This window comes from Nuphar pumila, chromosome 17 (assembly GCF_984573655.1).
Source record: "Nuphar pumila chromosome 17, dmNupPumi1.hap1.1, whole genome shotgun sequence".
Taxonomy (NCBI): domain Eukaryota; kingdom Viridiplantae; phylum Streptophyta; class Magnoliopsida; order Nymphaeales; family Nymphaeaceae; genus Nuphar; species Nuphar pumila.
The window spans coordinates 33,332,591-33,345,740 of record NC_143265.1 but is presented as its reverse complement, the minus strand read 5'-3'; the positions used below and the strand labels follow the sequence as shown (position 1 = coordinate 33,345,740).

Below are 13,150 nucleotides of genomic sequence, written 5' to 3'. Positions count from 1 at the left end.
GCGATGATGAGATGCATGGATGAGGAGGCGGTTGAACCAATCCCTAATCAGAGCATAGATTAGATTCAGTTTTTTTATTTGACTTTAAAACCTTTAAACATTTGATGGATGTAAACTTTGTTTTAAATTGTTTGTTTGCTTAAAAGTTGAATGGTTTGGCATTTGGCATGTGGCATGTTACCTAAGCTAACTTTATGTTTCGAATTTTAAGTTTCTCAAATTGAAACCAGATTCTGAGTTGGAATATGGATCTATGTCCAAGGCACGAAGATCCATTCACATGCTTGTTTATATTACCTATGACTCGCCCAAGATTTGTAACCCTTTTTCAAAAGAAAGATCTTCCGCTATTTTCTACCAATTCATTTGGCTAAGATAGTTCCATACTTAAACTAGGTTCTACAGGGCTCCTCTTGACTAGAAGGAGCGCTTCCACACTGGCTAACTCTCTAGAACTTAGTTCGCTAGAACAATGTCTTTCATATTTGTCTTCGATGGTCTTTTCACGAATTCTGTTCTAAGGGACTATTAAATGCCTGTGCTTCTGCTGGCTGACTTCTTAGAGCTTAATTCAGTTAAAATGATGATTTAGATGAAAACTCATGATTATACTTAAGATCTTTCAAAAACTCACGACAGCGCTTAAGATTATTAAACCTTCGGCTGAAAGCAATTTTTTGATTGATTGAGCTTGTTGTTAGCCACTGGAAAGGTTCTCAATCATTAATTTTTTTGGTAAGCAAATCGTCATACAACTAATGTAAATTCGGCAAATTTCTCAAAATTTCTAAATAAATAAAAGAGAAATTTGTATGAATTATTCTAGTACTTAACATTGATTAAATATCATTTTCTGGTAAACTAATTAGCTAATATTGATCGATTAATTAGTAATTATTTAGCGATAATGTTTTGGCATTTATTTAAGTTATTTAATATTTAATTAGAGATTTATGAGGTATTGTACGAGGTATTTGCATGAGGTCCAAAATTGGTTATCCAAACTTCATGAGGTCCTCAAAATAATCGTGCGGATGTACTTTTTAATGAGGTCGTGAGATCAGAACATACCTATATGTCATGTGAACCTCAGGAGGTTCGCTCGTATGAAAGGTAAAAGGTCCTGAAAATTTCAAGTATTTGTGAATTTGGACATAAGGCGGATTTCAAAAACTGTTGAACATTTCGAAAAACATGTCATTTTTGCCATTCAGTACTGTCATTTTTCAGGTATGAAATTGATATGCCGTAAAAGAGAGAGAGAGAGTAAAACAATTCACTCAATTAAGAAATTCATTAAGAAAACATGATGTCCAGGAATGATGCTCGTATCTTCAAAATAACTTTCACTTTCAGTATTACATTGAACAAAAAAATAAAAGAACTCAATAGCTATATACTTTGCCATGAATGTTTGGTTTATCTATGACAGATACAGATACAGATACCTCCTTATCAGATATTCTGTAACAATGGCAGGAGAGAAGATCTGCCATCTCAATTACACCACCCACCACAATATCCCTTATCAAATTCAGAAACTATTTTCTCGCCCATCTTCACTCACAGGACGATGATGATAGGGTTAAGTTAGATAACCGCAATGCAAGAAAAAAATTATATTATATTATTTCATTGATCTGTGTAAAACTTGCTGATCTCGACAGTGGAGAATTGTGCAGCCAAAAAAATCTTTCCTACAGATTATGATTTCCTGTTACAAACACAAAAAGCAGTCATGCAAAACAACCAATTATAGCTTTGCAGAGTAACTCACTTTGCATAGAAACGAAAAGCAGATAACTCTATATAATGAAAACAACAAGTAATACGAGAAGAAAAAGAAACCATTTTGCAATTCATCGGCATAACTTTTTTTCATTTTCTAGTGATGTGTTGGAAAAGGCATTGAATCTAACCTAGAGATCAAAGAGATTTAGTAGCTCAAAACAGTCAGGTTAGTTGCCCAAGAACCATAGAATGGCTCTGTACTGGGAATAGGTTCTTCAGATACTGGTCCATATTGAGCCGAACCAAGGTTGCCAGAAGGGGAAATGGAAACAAGAAACGTCTTGGGAAATGGAAATGGGAAACAAGGTTTTCCTGGCGCATGTGAAACAGGAAACGGAAAACAATTTAGGAAACAAACAGGGAAACACATGGGAAACGTTTAAGAAAAAGTAATATAATAAATTAATGAAACAAAAAATAAAAAATATGTATCCCACGAAAGGGAAACACTTGGGAAATGCATGGGAAACATGAGGGGAAACGCATAATTTTTTGGTGTTCCCAGATGTTTCGGAAACACAGTTTTCGATCCAAAACGGTTTCCAGGGAAACACATTTCCCACTCTCTTATAGCATTTCTGGTAACCCTGAGCCAGACTTGAAGGGATCTTGTCAACTGCTTGAAAGGTACCCGATGAACTCAAAGAAGAAAGTAGGATATTTGAAGTTAAGCAAATATAAAAGTACGATGACGTTTCTTATTATTCACAGGTTTCCTATGGGGTCAATAATAGAACTCTAATATAGACCATTGACTATCGAAGCAATCAACTAGGTGCTCTTGAGATCCTGTTGAATATTGGTTCATCTGATCGGTTTGAGTCAACTAAGACACCTAGTCCCTTCGCAGCCCCATGAAGTCTCAGTAACTTGCAGACTTGTGGTGAAGTCCATAAGTTGAGGTAAATCATCCATGCAGGGAATTGCCTAAACCTTTACCAAGATCTAGTTGGGTTCAGAAGTCAGTTATTAGGTGGCATTTTGATCATGGCAGTAGCTTTATTTCCCATGCTTTAGCAAGTCATCGTTTACCATACAAAATTGGCAAACTTATAAAAAAAATTCCTAAATTAGGTAGATAAATTCAAGAGAAAAATTAAATTTCCATAAGTTAAGATATATATATATATATATATATATATATATATATATATATATATATATATATTTATATATATATATATATATTTATGTAAACCGAAATACCTATCAGGGGTATTTTGGTCATTTCATTGTAACAGGCGTCAGCCCATTAGGGGCTGACCACCTTTTATTTTCTTTATTTATTTATTTTTTTGTACTTTTCTCCTTTTTGAAATGAGGGGGCAGCTCCAACTAGCTGTTGTGACCATTGGGAGTAGCCCAACAGCTACTTTGGGCTGCTCCCTTAAGGGCTCTTGTATTATAAATAGGCATCAAGGCCTTTGTATTTCTTACTCTCTTGAAGAGGTTTTCCCAAGCAATAACAAATATATTTTGACCCTTGTGAGGGTGGTGTGGCTTATTCAATCAAGAGTTTTTCTTGATTGTGAGTGTTCTTGCAAATCCATAAGTGACGTCTCTTTGGATTTAATCCATTCCATTACGCATAAATCAGGTGGTATATAATTTCATGGAGCTACACGCTTTTTGGTTTTTTTGTTCTCTTTTTGCTGCTTTATCACTTTATCTTCTTTAATGATGGTGAGTTTTCATCTTTTACAAAATACAAGAATTTGGAGAATTACTGAGACTTGAAAGCATCAACATAATCTGTAACTGGGATCTTAATTCATGGTTAGAAACCTCCATTGGCTCAACCAACTTATATAGTAGGCAAGACGTGAGATCAATGTACACCACCCACTCTATGTGAAGTTGTAAACTCATGAGTTGCACAATCTAAATCTTCCAAATACTAGATCTAGTCCAATAGCAAGGAAGAAATTTCAGCTTTTTTGGAAGGTACAGATGCCAGGAATTTGCTATACATTACTCCTAAACCGTTAATAAGAATAAGACCAAGCAATAACCATTAAGCATTTTGATAATTGACACATTACTTGAATGCTTAAAACAGAAACCATACCTTACAAGAATCAGGTGGGAAGAAGTGGTTCTCTCTCATCACTTACAATGCGATGGGTAATCTGACAAAAAAAATCAGCATTGGCAAAGGGCTCTAAAATTGATCTTCCAATTACTTAAAGCATAACAATTTCATAAGGTACATACTTCTTCATTGGCACCAGCAGCAATATTTATAAAAGATGATTCCTTTGACCTGTAAATCAAATAACATAAACAACTTGGTAAATAAAACCATGTATATAATATGATGTATATGTCTTAACTTTGCAATAAATGATGAAATTAGCAATGTAGCTTTCAACTCCAAAAGGTAGGAGGACAAAACCAATTCCCTGAAAGAATTCCGAACTGACAGATTTATACTACTGAGACATGCTGGCACACAGCCATTCATCTGGTGGAAAGCTTGGCCACCCAAGGGAGCATTAAACTCGTTGGTGAAAATATGTGCTCTAAATTAGAAAGCAGCAAATTTAAAATAAGTGAAAACCCAGCCTGGTGCTTGTAATACTCTAAAACCAACTCAACAGCGACCATGCTCAAGGCTAGGCCTACAAAGATAAGTTGACTTCACATTCAGATTACCTTAACCTAATTTATGTATGCAGACTGCTTTGGCTAGTTTTTCACCATTTATATCTTGACGACCAAGTTACCAGGGATTATCTCCAGGTTCTTGTGCTGAGCCACAGCCATTGAAGTGTTGCTAATAATAGTTGGCTACAATTAAAACAGTTTGAGAATATCTACATATGCCGTGTACAATGCAGTGAAGCCCAATTTTGATGTTTGGAGGCTTGTTTTGCAAATCCACGTGTTTGGTATGGTTCATTTGCTAGGAACTGGCTGTTGGACCATGTTTTCTATTAAAAAATATGACTTTTTGAGTCTTGAAAAATATAAAAATTTTGAGGGCCATTAATTTTGAAGCCCTTCAAAAACCTACTTACATGTCATAATGGGATCATCCAAAAGCCGATTCTTATACTAAACAACCATGTAGGTCACATCTATAAGGTCAAATTAAAAAAAAAAGAAACAGTTTGTATCATAAGGGCATCTGTACCCGCACCCTTACGTGTGTGTATATAAAGTATATATTTAATTGTAATATCGCGTATTTTCGTACTTAGTCATTTTATGAGATTTTTGAAAATTTGGCTAAGTTTGGGAGAAAGATCGTTTGAGGCTCGATTTTTAGACTGATGTCTTTGAGTTTGGGCTTGGCACAGGTCCCATCGACAAGGTCGTAACGAGCCAATCGAAGCGTGAGAAAGAGTTTTAATTTTGACCTTTAAACTCAAGCGAAATTCAGGTTATTTCCTGACGAAATTCAGAATTTGATATTAGTATAATATGCCGTTGGATGTGTCTTAGAATTCTAAGCGCAACGATATTTTATTTTCCTGAATTCGAGTTCCGGTTGGCCCAAAAATCGCAAGTTTTCAAAAATTGAGCGGTTTGTCGAAATGGATCGGGTTGGATCCGATGCATATGATCCAAATTAATATGGGTTTGGATCTAATTCAAGACCCACTTTAATCTAGACCTGATCCAAATTCTGATCCAATTTTGTGTCTTTGGGTTTGGGCTTGGCACATGTCCCATCGACAAGGTCGTAACGAGCCAATCAAAGCGTGAGAAAGAGTTTTAATTTTGACCTTTAAACTCAAGCGAAATTCAGGTTATTTCCTGACGAAATTCAGAATTTGATATTAGTATAATATGTCGTTGGATGTGTCTTAGAATTCTGAGCGCAATGATATTTTATTTTCCTGAATTCGAGTTCCGGTTGGCCCGAAAATCGCAAGTTTTCAAAAATTGAGCGGTTTGTCGAAATGGATCGGGTTGGATCCGATGCATATGATCCAAATTAATATGGGTTTGGATCTAATTCAAGACCCACTTTAATCTAGACCTGATCCAAATTCTGATCCAATTTTGTTTTGGATATGGGTTTGGATTTTTGGATCTGGATCCAAATCCATGTCCAAAAACATCTTAGCTTTAAATTCAGTTTAAATCTTTAAAATAAAGTTGGTTAGGGTTAAAAAGACTCCTTTAGTAACTAAACTAACTTTGGAAATTCGAAATTTATTTAATTAATTATTAAATAATTATTAAATTAATAATTATTAAATTAATTCTATTAATTCCGAAATTTTGGTTTAGGGCTTAGTAGGACTTCTTAAAAGAGTCCTATTTACCTAAGAAGGCTTAAGAAGTATTAAGAGAGAGTTTTAAAAGAATTGAAAAGTTTTAGAAAAGTCAACATGGAGGAGTTGGAAGATTTTTGGAAAGTTGAGAAGGAAGTTTCAAAATTTTGGAAACTCTCCTTCTCAAGCCCATTTAGAGAGGGCTGGAGAAGGGGGGGGGGGTCACCTCCCTCTCTTTCTCTACTTAAGAAAAAAAAAAGAGAAGGGAAAGAAAGGAGAGAAAAGAAAGAAAGGGAAAGAGAGGAAGGAGGAGGAGGATCTTCTCCACCACCCACGTTTTTGCACCTCAACCCCAATTTTCCTTCGATTTTTGCAAAGGTATGGGTCTCCTCTTTTGGATATGAGTGAGAAATCGAATGCCGGTTTGATTTCTATGCAATATCTTGGATGGAAAAATGTTTATATGGCTGATTTCTCAAAAACACATTGAGGATGATTCATGGATCTTCCTCCATGGTTGTATTGTTGATTCTTTTCATCTTTTCAAAAATAAAATTTCTGTACATGCTTGTTATTTGTTAAAACAGAAATTTATTTCATAATAACTATAGCTTGTTACATGCTTGTTTTATGGTAGTTTTTATGTTTCATGAATATTTTATTGAAAAAGCATTTGGATGGTGGTTTATTGCTAGATTTAAATTCTGTATATGCATGCATATCACTTGAGAAATCTGAATATGCACATGATCTTAATTTGTGAATAAGTACATGCATCTAGGCTTGGAGTGTATGTTGGTATGTGCATGCAAAAAGCTAAGTTGCATAGTATGTTTTTATGCATAGGAAAGTATATAATTTATGTAAACCTGTACATGCACGTATGAACTTAATTTTTTCATGCTTAAAGTGTTGTCGCATGCATTTAACATTAAGGTTCTTGGTCCGGCAACCAGACCAGTCGAGCTCGGCTCGTCTGGCCTGGTTTGGCCAGACCCGACAGAGCCATGACAGACCTGCCAGGTTCAGCTGGGTCTGGCTGGCAGGTATTGACAGACCTGCCATAGATGTAGCAGCAGCAACAGTCCTACTGAAGAGGGTGCTTATTGGCGATGAAATTACTGAGAAGGAACAGAAGGCCCTTCAGAGAACTGTAACAGACTTGGCATCTGTGATACCGATTGGCATCCTTATGCTTCTACCTGTAAATATTATCAGAATCATACGATTCTTTCAGTTTTCCAGGCAATGGAAACTATTCTGACTACTTATTGCTAATACTACTGCTAGTTTTGTTTGCTTCACTGTATTTGTTTTTAATGAGAGGCATACTTCTGAATATTGTTTACTGGCCTTTTGTTTCTTGGTGTTTGTTTTCATCATCAAATTAATTGAGTATTTACTTTTTTCTGGACTATTGACAATGACGCCATCAACAAGTGATAGAGGATTCACTTTCTCTTCTAGACAATGATGCTTTATGATCTTCAATTCTGTTATTACTTGGTAGATGTTTCCTGAGCAGCAAGGCATTTTGCAACTACTTTTGTTGTTGCTACTTTTATCTTATGTGTTGCTGAAAGGATAAGGTGAAAGTTGTGTTTCCTGGATTCTTCTATGAGCCAGTTGTATCCATGTCTAATACCAGTGAACTTTGACAACAATCCAACACTCTTTGGATGCTAAATTTTAGTTTATGGATCCTCTAAATACGTGTTAAGAATACATATATGTTTCATATGTGACTGTATGCTCAATTTATGCATAAGTGAGGGTTGAATCAGCCATTGTCTTGCAGTTATGCTTGTAATTTTTCAGATTTACTACTCAGCCCTATGCATGTAAAGAATGATATATTTCACTTTCCTGTACTTGATATATTACGCTGAATCAAAGCAATATTACAAGACTGCAGCTTATGCATGTGCATAAGTTAAATTGTTGTGTTTGGGCACGTGCATCATCGCATGGTTGTTCACTTGTTTACTTTGAGAAAGCTCATGAATGATAGCATGCATTTGACCTGAATACATGCATTAAATGAAATCATGCATTGGACATGAATATGAGTGTTCAGTGAAAGCATGCTATTGACATGATTATGCATAATGAATGAAAGCATGCAGTTGACTTGAATATGTGTATTAAATGAGAACGTGCATTTGTCATCATCATATGAATTGAATAAAAATATGCTTATAAACATCTTTGTTCATGCGCATAGTTAAAATTTGCATATATGAATATGCATTTAGAAAGCATGTGATTTATTTCATCTATGGCATACTCTTATGGTTTTTGCATATGGTGCATCAATGGTCAAGGTGAATCATCGCAGGCATGGAGAGCCTCGAGCTTTGGTTTTGCTTCTCTTTTATTTATTTTTAAATGCATCACAAAAATCACATCAAGTCTGTTGCGTTGTATTTCACTGTTCTATGTTTTTCCACGAGCGGTGGTCCCGTGATTGTTCTCGCAGGAAAATGTGCGAGATTGTGCCTTTGTTTGCATACTGAATTGCAAATTTAAGAATGGTTTAATAATAAGCAAATAAAGATAAAAGAACAATGTAATATACGTTCTGAGATATTTCATCGTTAGAATGGGACTCTTAGAGTTTCGGTTTTGGGAGACCACGAGGATACAAAAACTCAGTGTGCGCTATTGTTACCCCTGAATCCGACATTGAGATTTTTTTTCCTAACCGCGGTTTTAGGGAGAGTATGTCACTTTGTTTGGGGGTGGTGTCTAGACACAACTGTTGTTTTGGTATACCAAGAAAAGTGACACTTGTGGATAGGTAGTCTCTGATGTCCCCGACATTAGATGGGTGGTCTAATGTTCTGAAGGTTGTTTCGGTCGAAGGCTAAGTTTGGAACCCAGTAATAAAATACAAATTGTGTGCTAAGCTACCCTGGGAACCCTACTTGACCTCAAGGATTTTACCCGTTTGGTGTATCCGCGGGCAACGGTAATTAAAAAAATGAACTTAAATTGTGTGCATTTAATAGAGACATGCATATGAAAAAAAATTCTAATAAGAGGTAATAATTTACTCATGCATTGCACTAAAGTCATGCATACTATGCATTAGATCATGCATCATTACTTGTTCTTTTAACTGTTAAATATTAGTTAATGCTTAATTTTGTCCCCTAATGCATATTAAATGGTTGTATTGCTAAATTTGTGATCTCTGTTATTTATTAAATGTTTCCTCATGCTTAACAATTGTTTTCTATTGCATGAATGGTTAATTGAATTATGAATTTGTTATAATTGCATACCTCTAAGTTATTGCATGAGTTTCTATCTTTATTCTTTATGCTCATTTGTTTCATTAGAGGTACTTGTACTCAGGATTTCGGTTCTAACACCCCTACTTTTGTGGTTTTTCGCAGCCGCAGGGAATCATTGAAGTGACTCGCTTCTGGGAGGGTCAGAAGTGTTACATAGTTGCTAGAGAGCGTCATAGATGGACAGTGTGGCTCTACTTTTATTTCATTTTGCACTCTGATTCTTTTCATGTAATTGTCTCGAGACTACTATTTCTTACTTAATTAATAAAATTTTGGTTTGTTATGGTGTAGATGATAAATGTAAGATTCTTTGTGGTTGGTTGGTTATCCAATGGGGAGTAGAACTGTAAAGGCCTCGGGTCTCTGAGAATGTTTCCGCAATGGTTTTAAAAAAAAATATGTATTTTCAAGGGGTATAAGTTGGGATCGTTACATTAATACAGACAATTGTAGGTACAATCTAGTTGAAATCTCATGATGCAAGTTGTTTTGACTCAATCTAACCTCGTAGATGTGTTCAGCATAAACGTATTAGTTGGAAATAGCCCTTGGATCATGTTTTTTTGACGAAAAACATGTTTTTTTGAGTCGCAAATCAATGCATTTACAACCATCGATTTTGCATTGCTGGAAAAACCTTTACATAAATCGGATTCTGGCAATTCAAAATCTGGTTCCCACTAAAAAAACATGTAGATCACATCCATCGTGTAATTTGGACCCAAAAAAAGGAGTTTGCTAAGTCGTTTGTACATACGATTGCAGCAAACTTATATATATATATATATATATATATATATATATATATAAGGTTGTCAGACTAGGAAACAGAAACGGGAAACGATATAAGAAGCGGAAGCCAGAAGCGAGGAATAAAAAAAGCAATATAAGAATTGAATGAGAATCGAAATGAAACACAAATAAAAACTAAAATAAAAGTGACTATTCTTAAATTTTATGATTTTTAGTGTAAGAATTAAATTTTTAACAAAATATAAAAATGATTGTCAATTTAGAGAAAACACATGGAAGTGAGTGAGAAGCGTGAGAAGAAACACATAAAAAACATGAAAAGTAAAGTGAGAACATATAAGAAGAATAGATGAAGCATGTGGAAAGCATATGAGAAGTGTGGAAGAATCGAGAATCTCATCAAGTTTTGGAAGCAAGGAGTATCACGCTTCCAAAGAGAGTTTCCGGGAAGCGGGCTTCCCATATATATATATATATATATATATATATATATATATATATATATATAGAGAGAGAGAGAGAGAGAGCATTGAAATTGAAGAACTATAGAATAATATATAACGCATAAACTAATTTTACATACACATGCACACATATATAGGTAATATATGTGAAGCACCCAGCACTAGCAAGCTGAAATATAATCATCAACATGGGTATACAGCCATTTTGAAGTACCCTTGTTACAAAGCATAAACAGAAAACCAACCTGTGGTTGTTCTGAATCTCCAGTACTTCTATCATCCCATTTTGTTCTTCTTTGACCTTAGAAAGTGGGGAAAAGAACTGCAAAAAGAGAAACTTTGGAACATGCAATATCGCACAAAAAGAATGATGAGATAAAGAAACAACTGAGCTACCTGATGCATTGATATGAAGACAATGGAGATTCCCAATATAAAGTTAATGGTCAGAGTGTGACCAAATAATGCGGCAGATGCTATGCCAGTAAAAATTGTGGCAACAGTTGATGAATATTTCTTCAGAATGGTATCTGCAAAAAGTTGGACTAGGTCACTGAGAACGTGTCAAACACAGACTTGCCCAGACATACCACACTTACTCAGGAGCCAAAAAAGGAAATTTTCATGTTGACTCAAATAGGAAAAGGATGAATTATGAGTACACAAAATATCATTGAAATAATATGTGAAGCAATAAAGAGGTAATAGAAAATTAAAAAACCATGACCTGCATATTTGAAAAAGAACGAGGACAAAATGCCTTGTGCTGCATTATTAAAGATTAAGAACATAGTAGCTCTTGAGTGGCCTTGCAGAATATTGAAGTTGTTTGGCCCTATAAATATCATTTAGCAAACAAAAGCATTAGTGTTATGCATTAATATGCATGAAGATAAAAGGACGAAATTTGCATTTGTAAACAATTATCTTGCATGTAGCAGAAAGGAGTGGACACACCATGGATAATAGGGTGTAAAGAACTATAGGTTAATTTAAGTGTATATATGGAAGTTAAATCAAAACATGCTACACAAACCAAGTGTGTCAAAAAGATGTGTTTGCACAAACGCATGACACACGTAGGTGAGCGTGCATGCATGCACACATATGAAAGAATCTAAATAAAACGATCATCCTAAATCTTATTTTATATATTCTTCTTTTAGTGTTATTTTGAACAAACAATGACAACAGTAACAAAATTCTGTTAAAATTGTATATATATATATATATATATATATTTTTTATGTGTATATATATGTATATTTATATGTGTACATACGAATGTATGTATATGTATTATATACATATGTGTGTGTGTGTATATATATATATATATATATATATTTTTTTATGTAAATATTTTTCTTTGTTTTATTATTTTTCTCTTTTTATTATAGTTTCATCTTAACTAGATTTAAACTAGTCAATATATTGTTGACTAGTTTTATTGCCGTTGGGCTAGCTCCAGCCACTCTATTTGAGTCCTGTTAAAATTGTATATATATATATATATATATATATATATATATATATATATTATGTGTATATATATGTATATTTATATGTGTACATACGAATGTATGTATATGTATTATATACATATGTGTGTGTGTGTGTGTATATATATATATATATATATATATATATATTTTATGTAAATATTTTTCTTTCTTTTATTATTTTTCTCTTTTTATTATAGTTTCATCTTAACTAGATTTAAACTAGTCAACATATTGTTGACTAGTTTTATTGCCGTTGGGCTAGCTCCAGCCACTCTATTTGAGTCCTCCTTTGTGTTTTCTCTTGTATATAAATAGGGGAGATCCCCCTCTCTATGTAACTATGCTTCTTGCATATTATCATTAATAAAATATTATTTTGTTTATGTTCTTGTGACCGCTTGCATGGGCGTTTGTGAGTGTACCCCTTTTGTGGGTTTGTGAGTGAATCCCATAGTGAGTTCCTTGTTGATGATTATTCACTTTTGTAGCAAGTTGGTGGACTTTGTTGGTGACATTTAAAGACTTTTATATCTTTACATGGTATCAGAGCTTGGTTGAACTAAGTTCTTTGTTGATGTTTGTGGGATCTTGGTCGTGCATTTGAAGGTTCTATTTCCAGTGTTTGTGTGATCCATTAGTGGTGATCTTATTTCAAGACTTTGGTGGAGTGTTTGTGTTCTTGTGCTAATCTTCTTGCTATCTATCTCTCTTCTCATCTTTTTCTCTTTTATCTTTCTCTCTCTCGTGCCCTTGTAAAAATGGATGACAAAGAAGGTGTCACCATTATGCCCATGAAACTAAATGATACAAACTATGTAATATGGTCGCTACTATGAAGCACCAAATTTGGGGAAAGGGATTGTAGGGACTAGTTGATGGATCTTATTCGAAGCCTAAACTAGTTCTCATTAAGGTAGAGAACGAGAAAGAAGTTTCATTTACAGAGAGCGAGAAAGATAAAGCCTTAGTTATTTATGAGAAAAAGTAGAAGGAATGGAGGATGGAACATGTCAAGATCATATCTTGGCTCATAAATATTGCGGATATCAAAAAATACTCAAGTCTTGCTAAGTTTGAGCATGCAAACAAAGCATGGGAATATCTCAAAAATA

The 13,150-nt window shown here is 34.4% G+C and overlaps 1 protein-coding gene across 2 annotated transcripts in view; it reads right to left on the bottom strand.

Moving 5' to 3' along the window:
* Positions 1-1,275: 1,275 nt before the first annotated feature.
* Positions 1,276-13,150, bottom strand: part of LOC149811874 (CMP-sialic acid transporter 2-like) — a 52,426-nt gene continuing 40,551 nt past the window's right edge. Inside the window, exons 11-16 of one of the 2 annotated variants that reach the window (XM_089993223.1) lie at positions 11,261-11,368; positions 10,930-11,063; positions 10,779-10,855; positions 4,006-4,054; positions 3,860-3,920; positions 1,276-1,714 (exon numbers count right to left, since the gene is read on the bottom strand). In XM_089993223.1, the coding sequence (XP_089849349.1) occupies positions 3,870-3,920; positions 4,006-4,054; positions 10,779-10,855; positions 10,930-11,063; positions 11,261-11,368 (419 nt within the window). In that variant the 3' untranslated portion in view covers positions 1,276-1,714; positions 3,860-3,869. The remainder of the gene's footprint in view (positions 1,715-3,859; positions 3,921-4,005; positions 4,055-10,778; positions 10,856-10,929; positions 11,064-11,260; positions 11,369-13,150) is intronic. The other variant, XR_016428530.1, reaches the window with a different exon arrangement.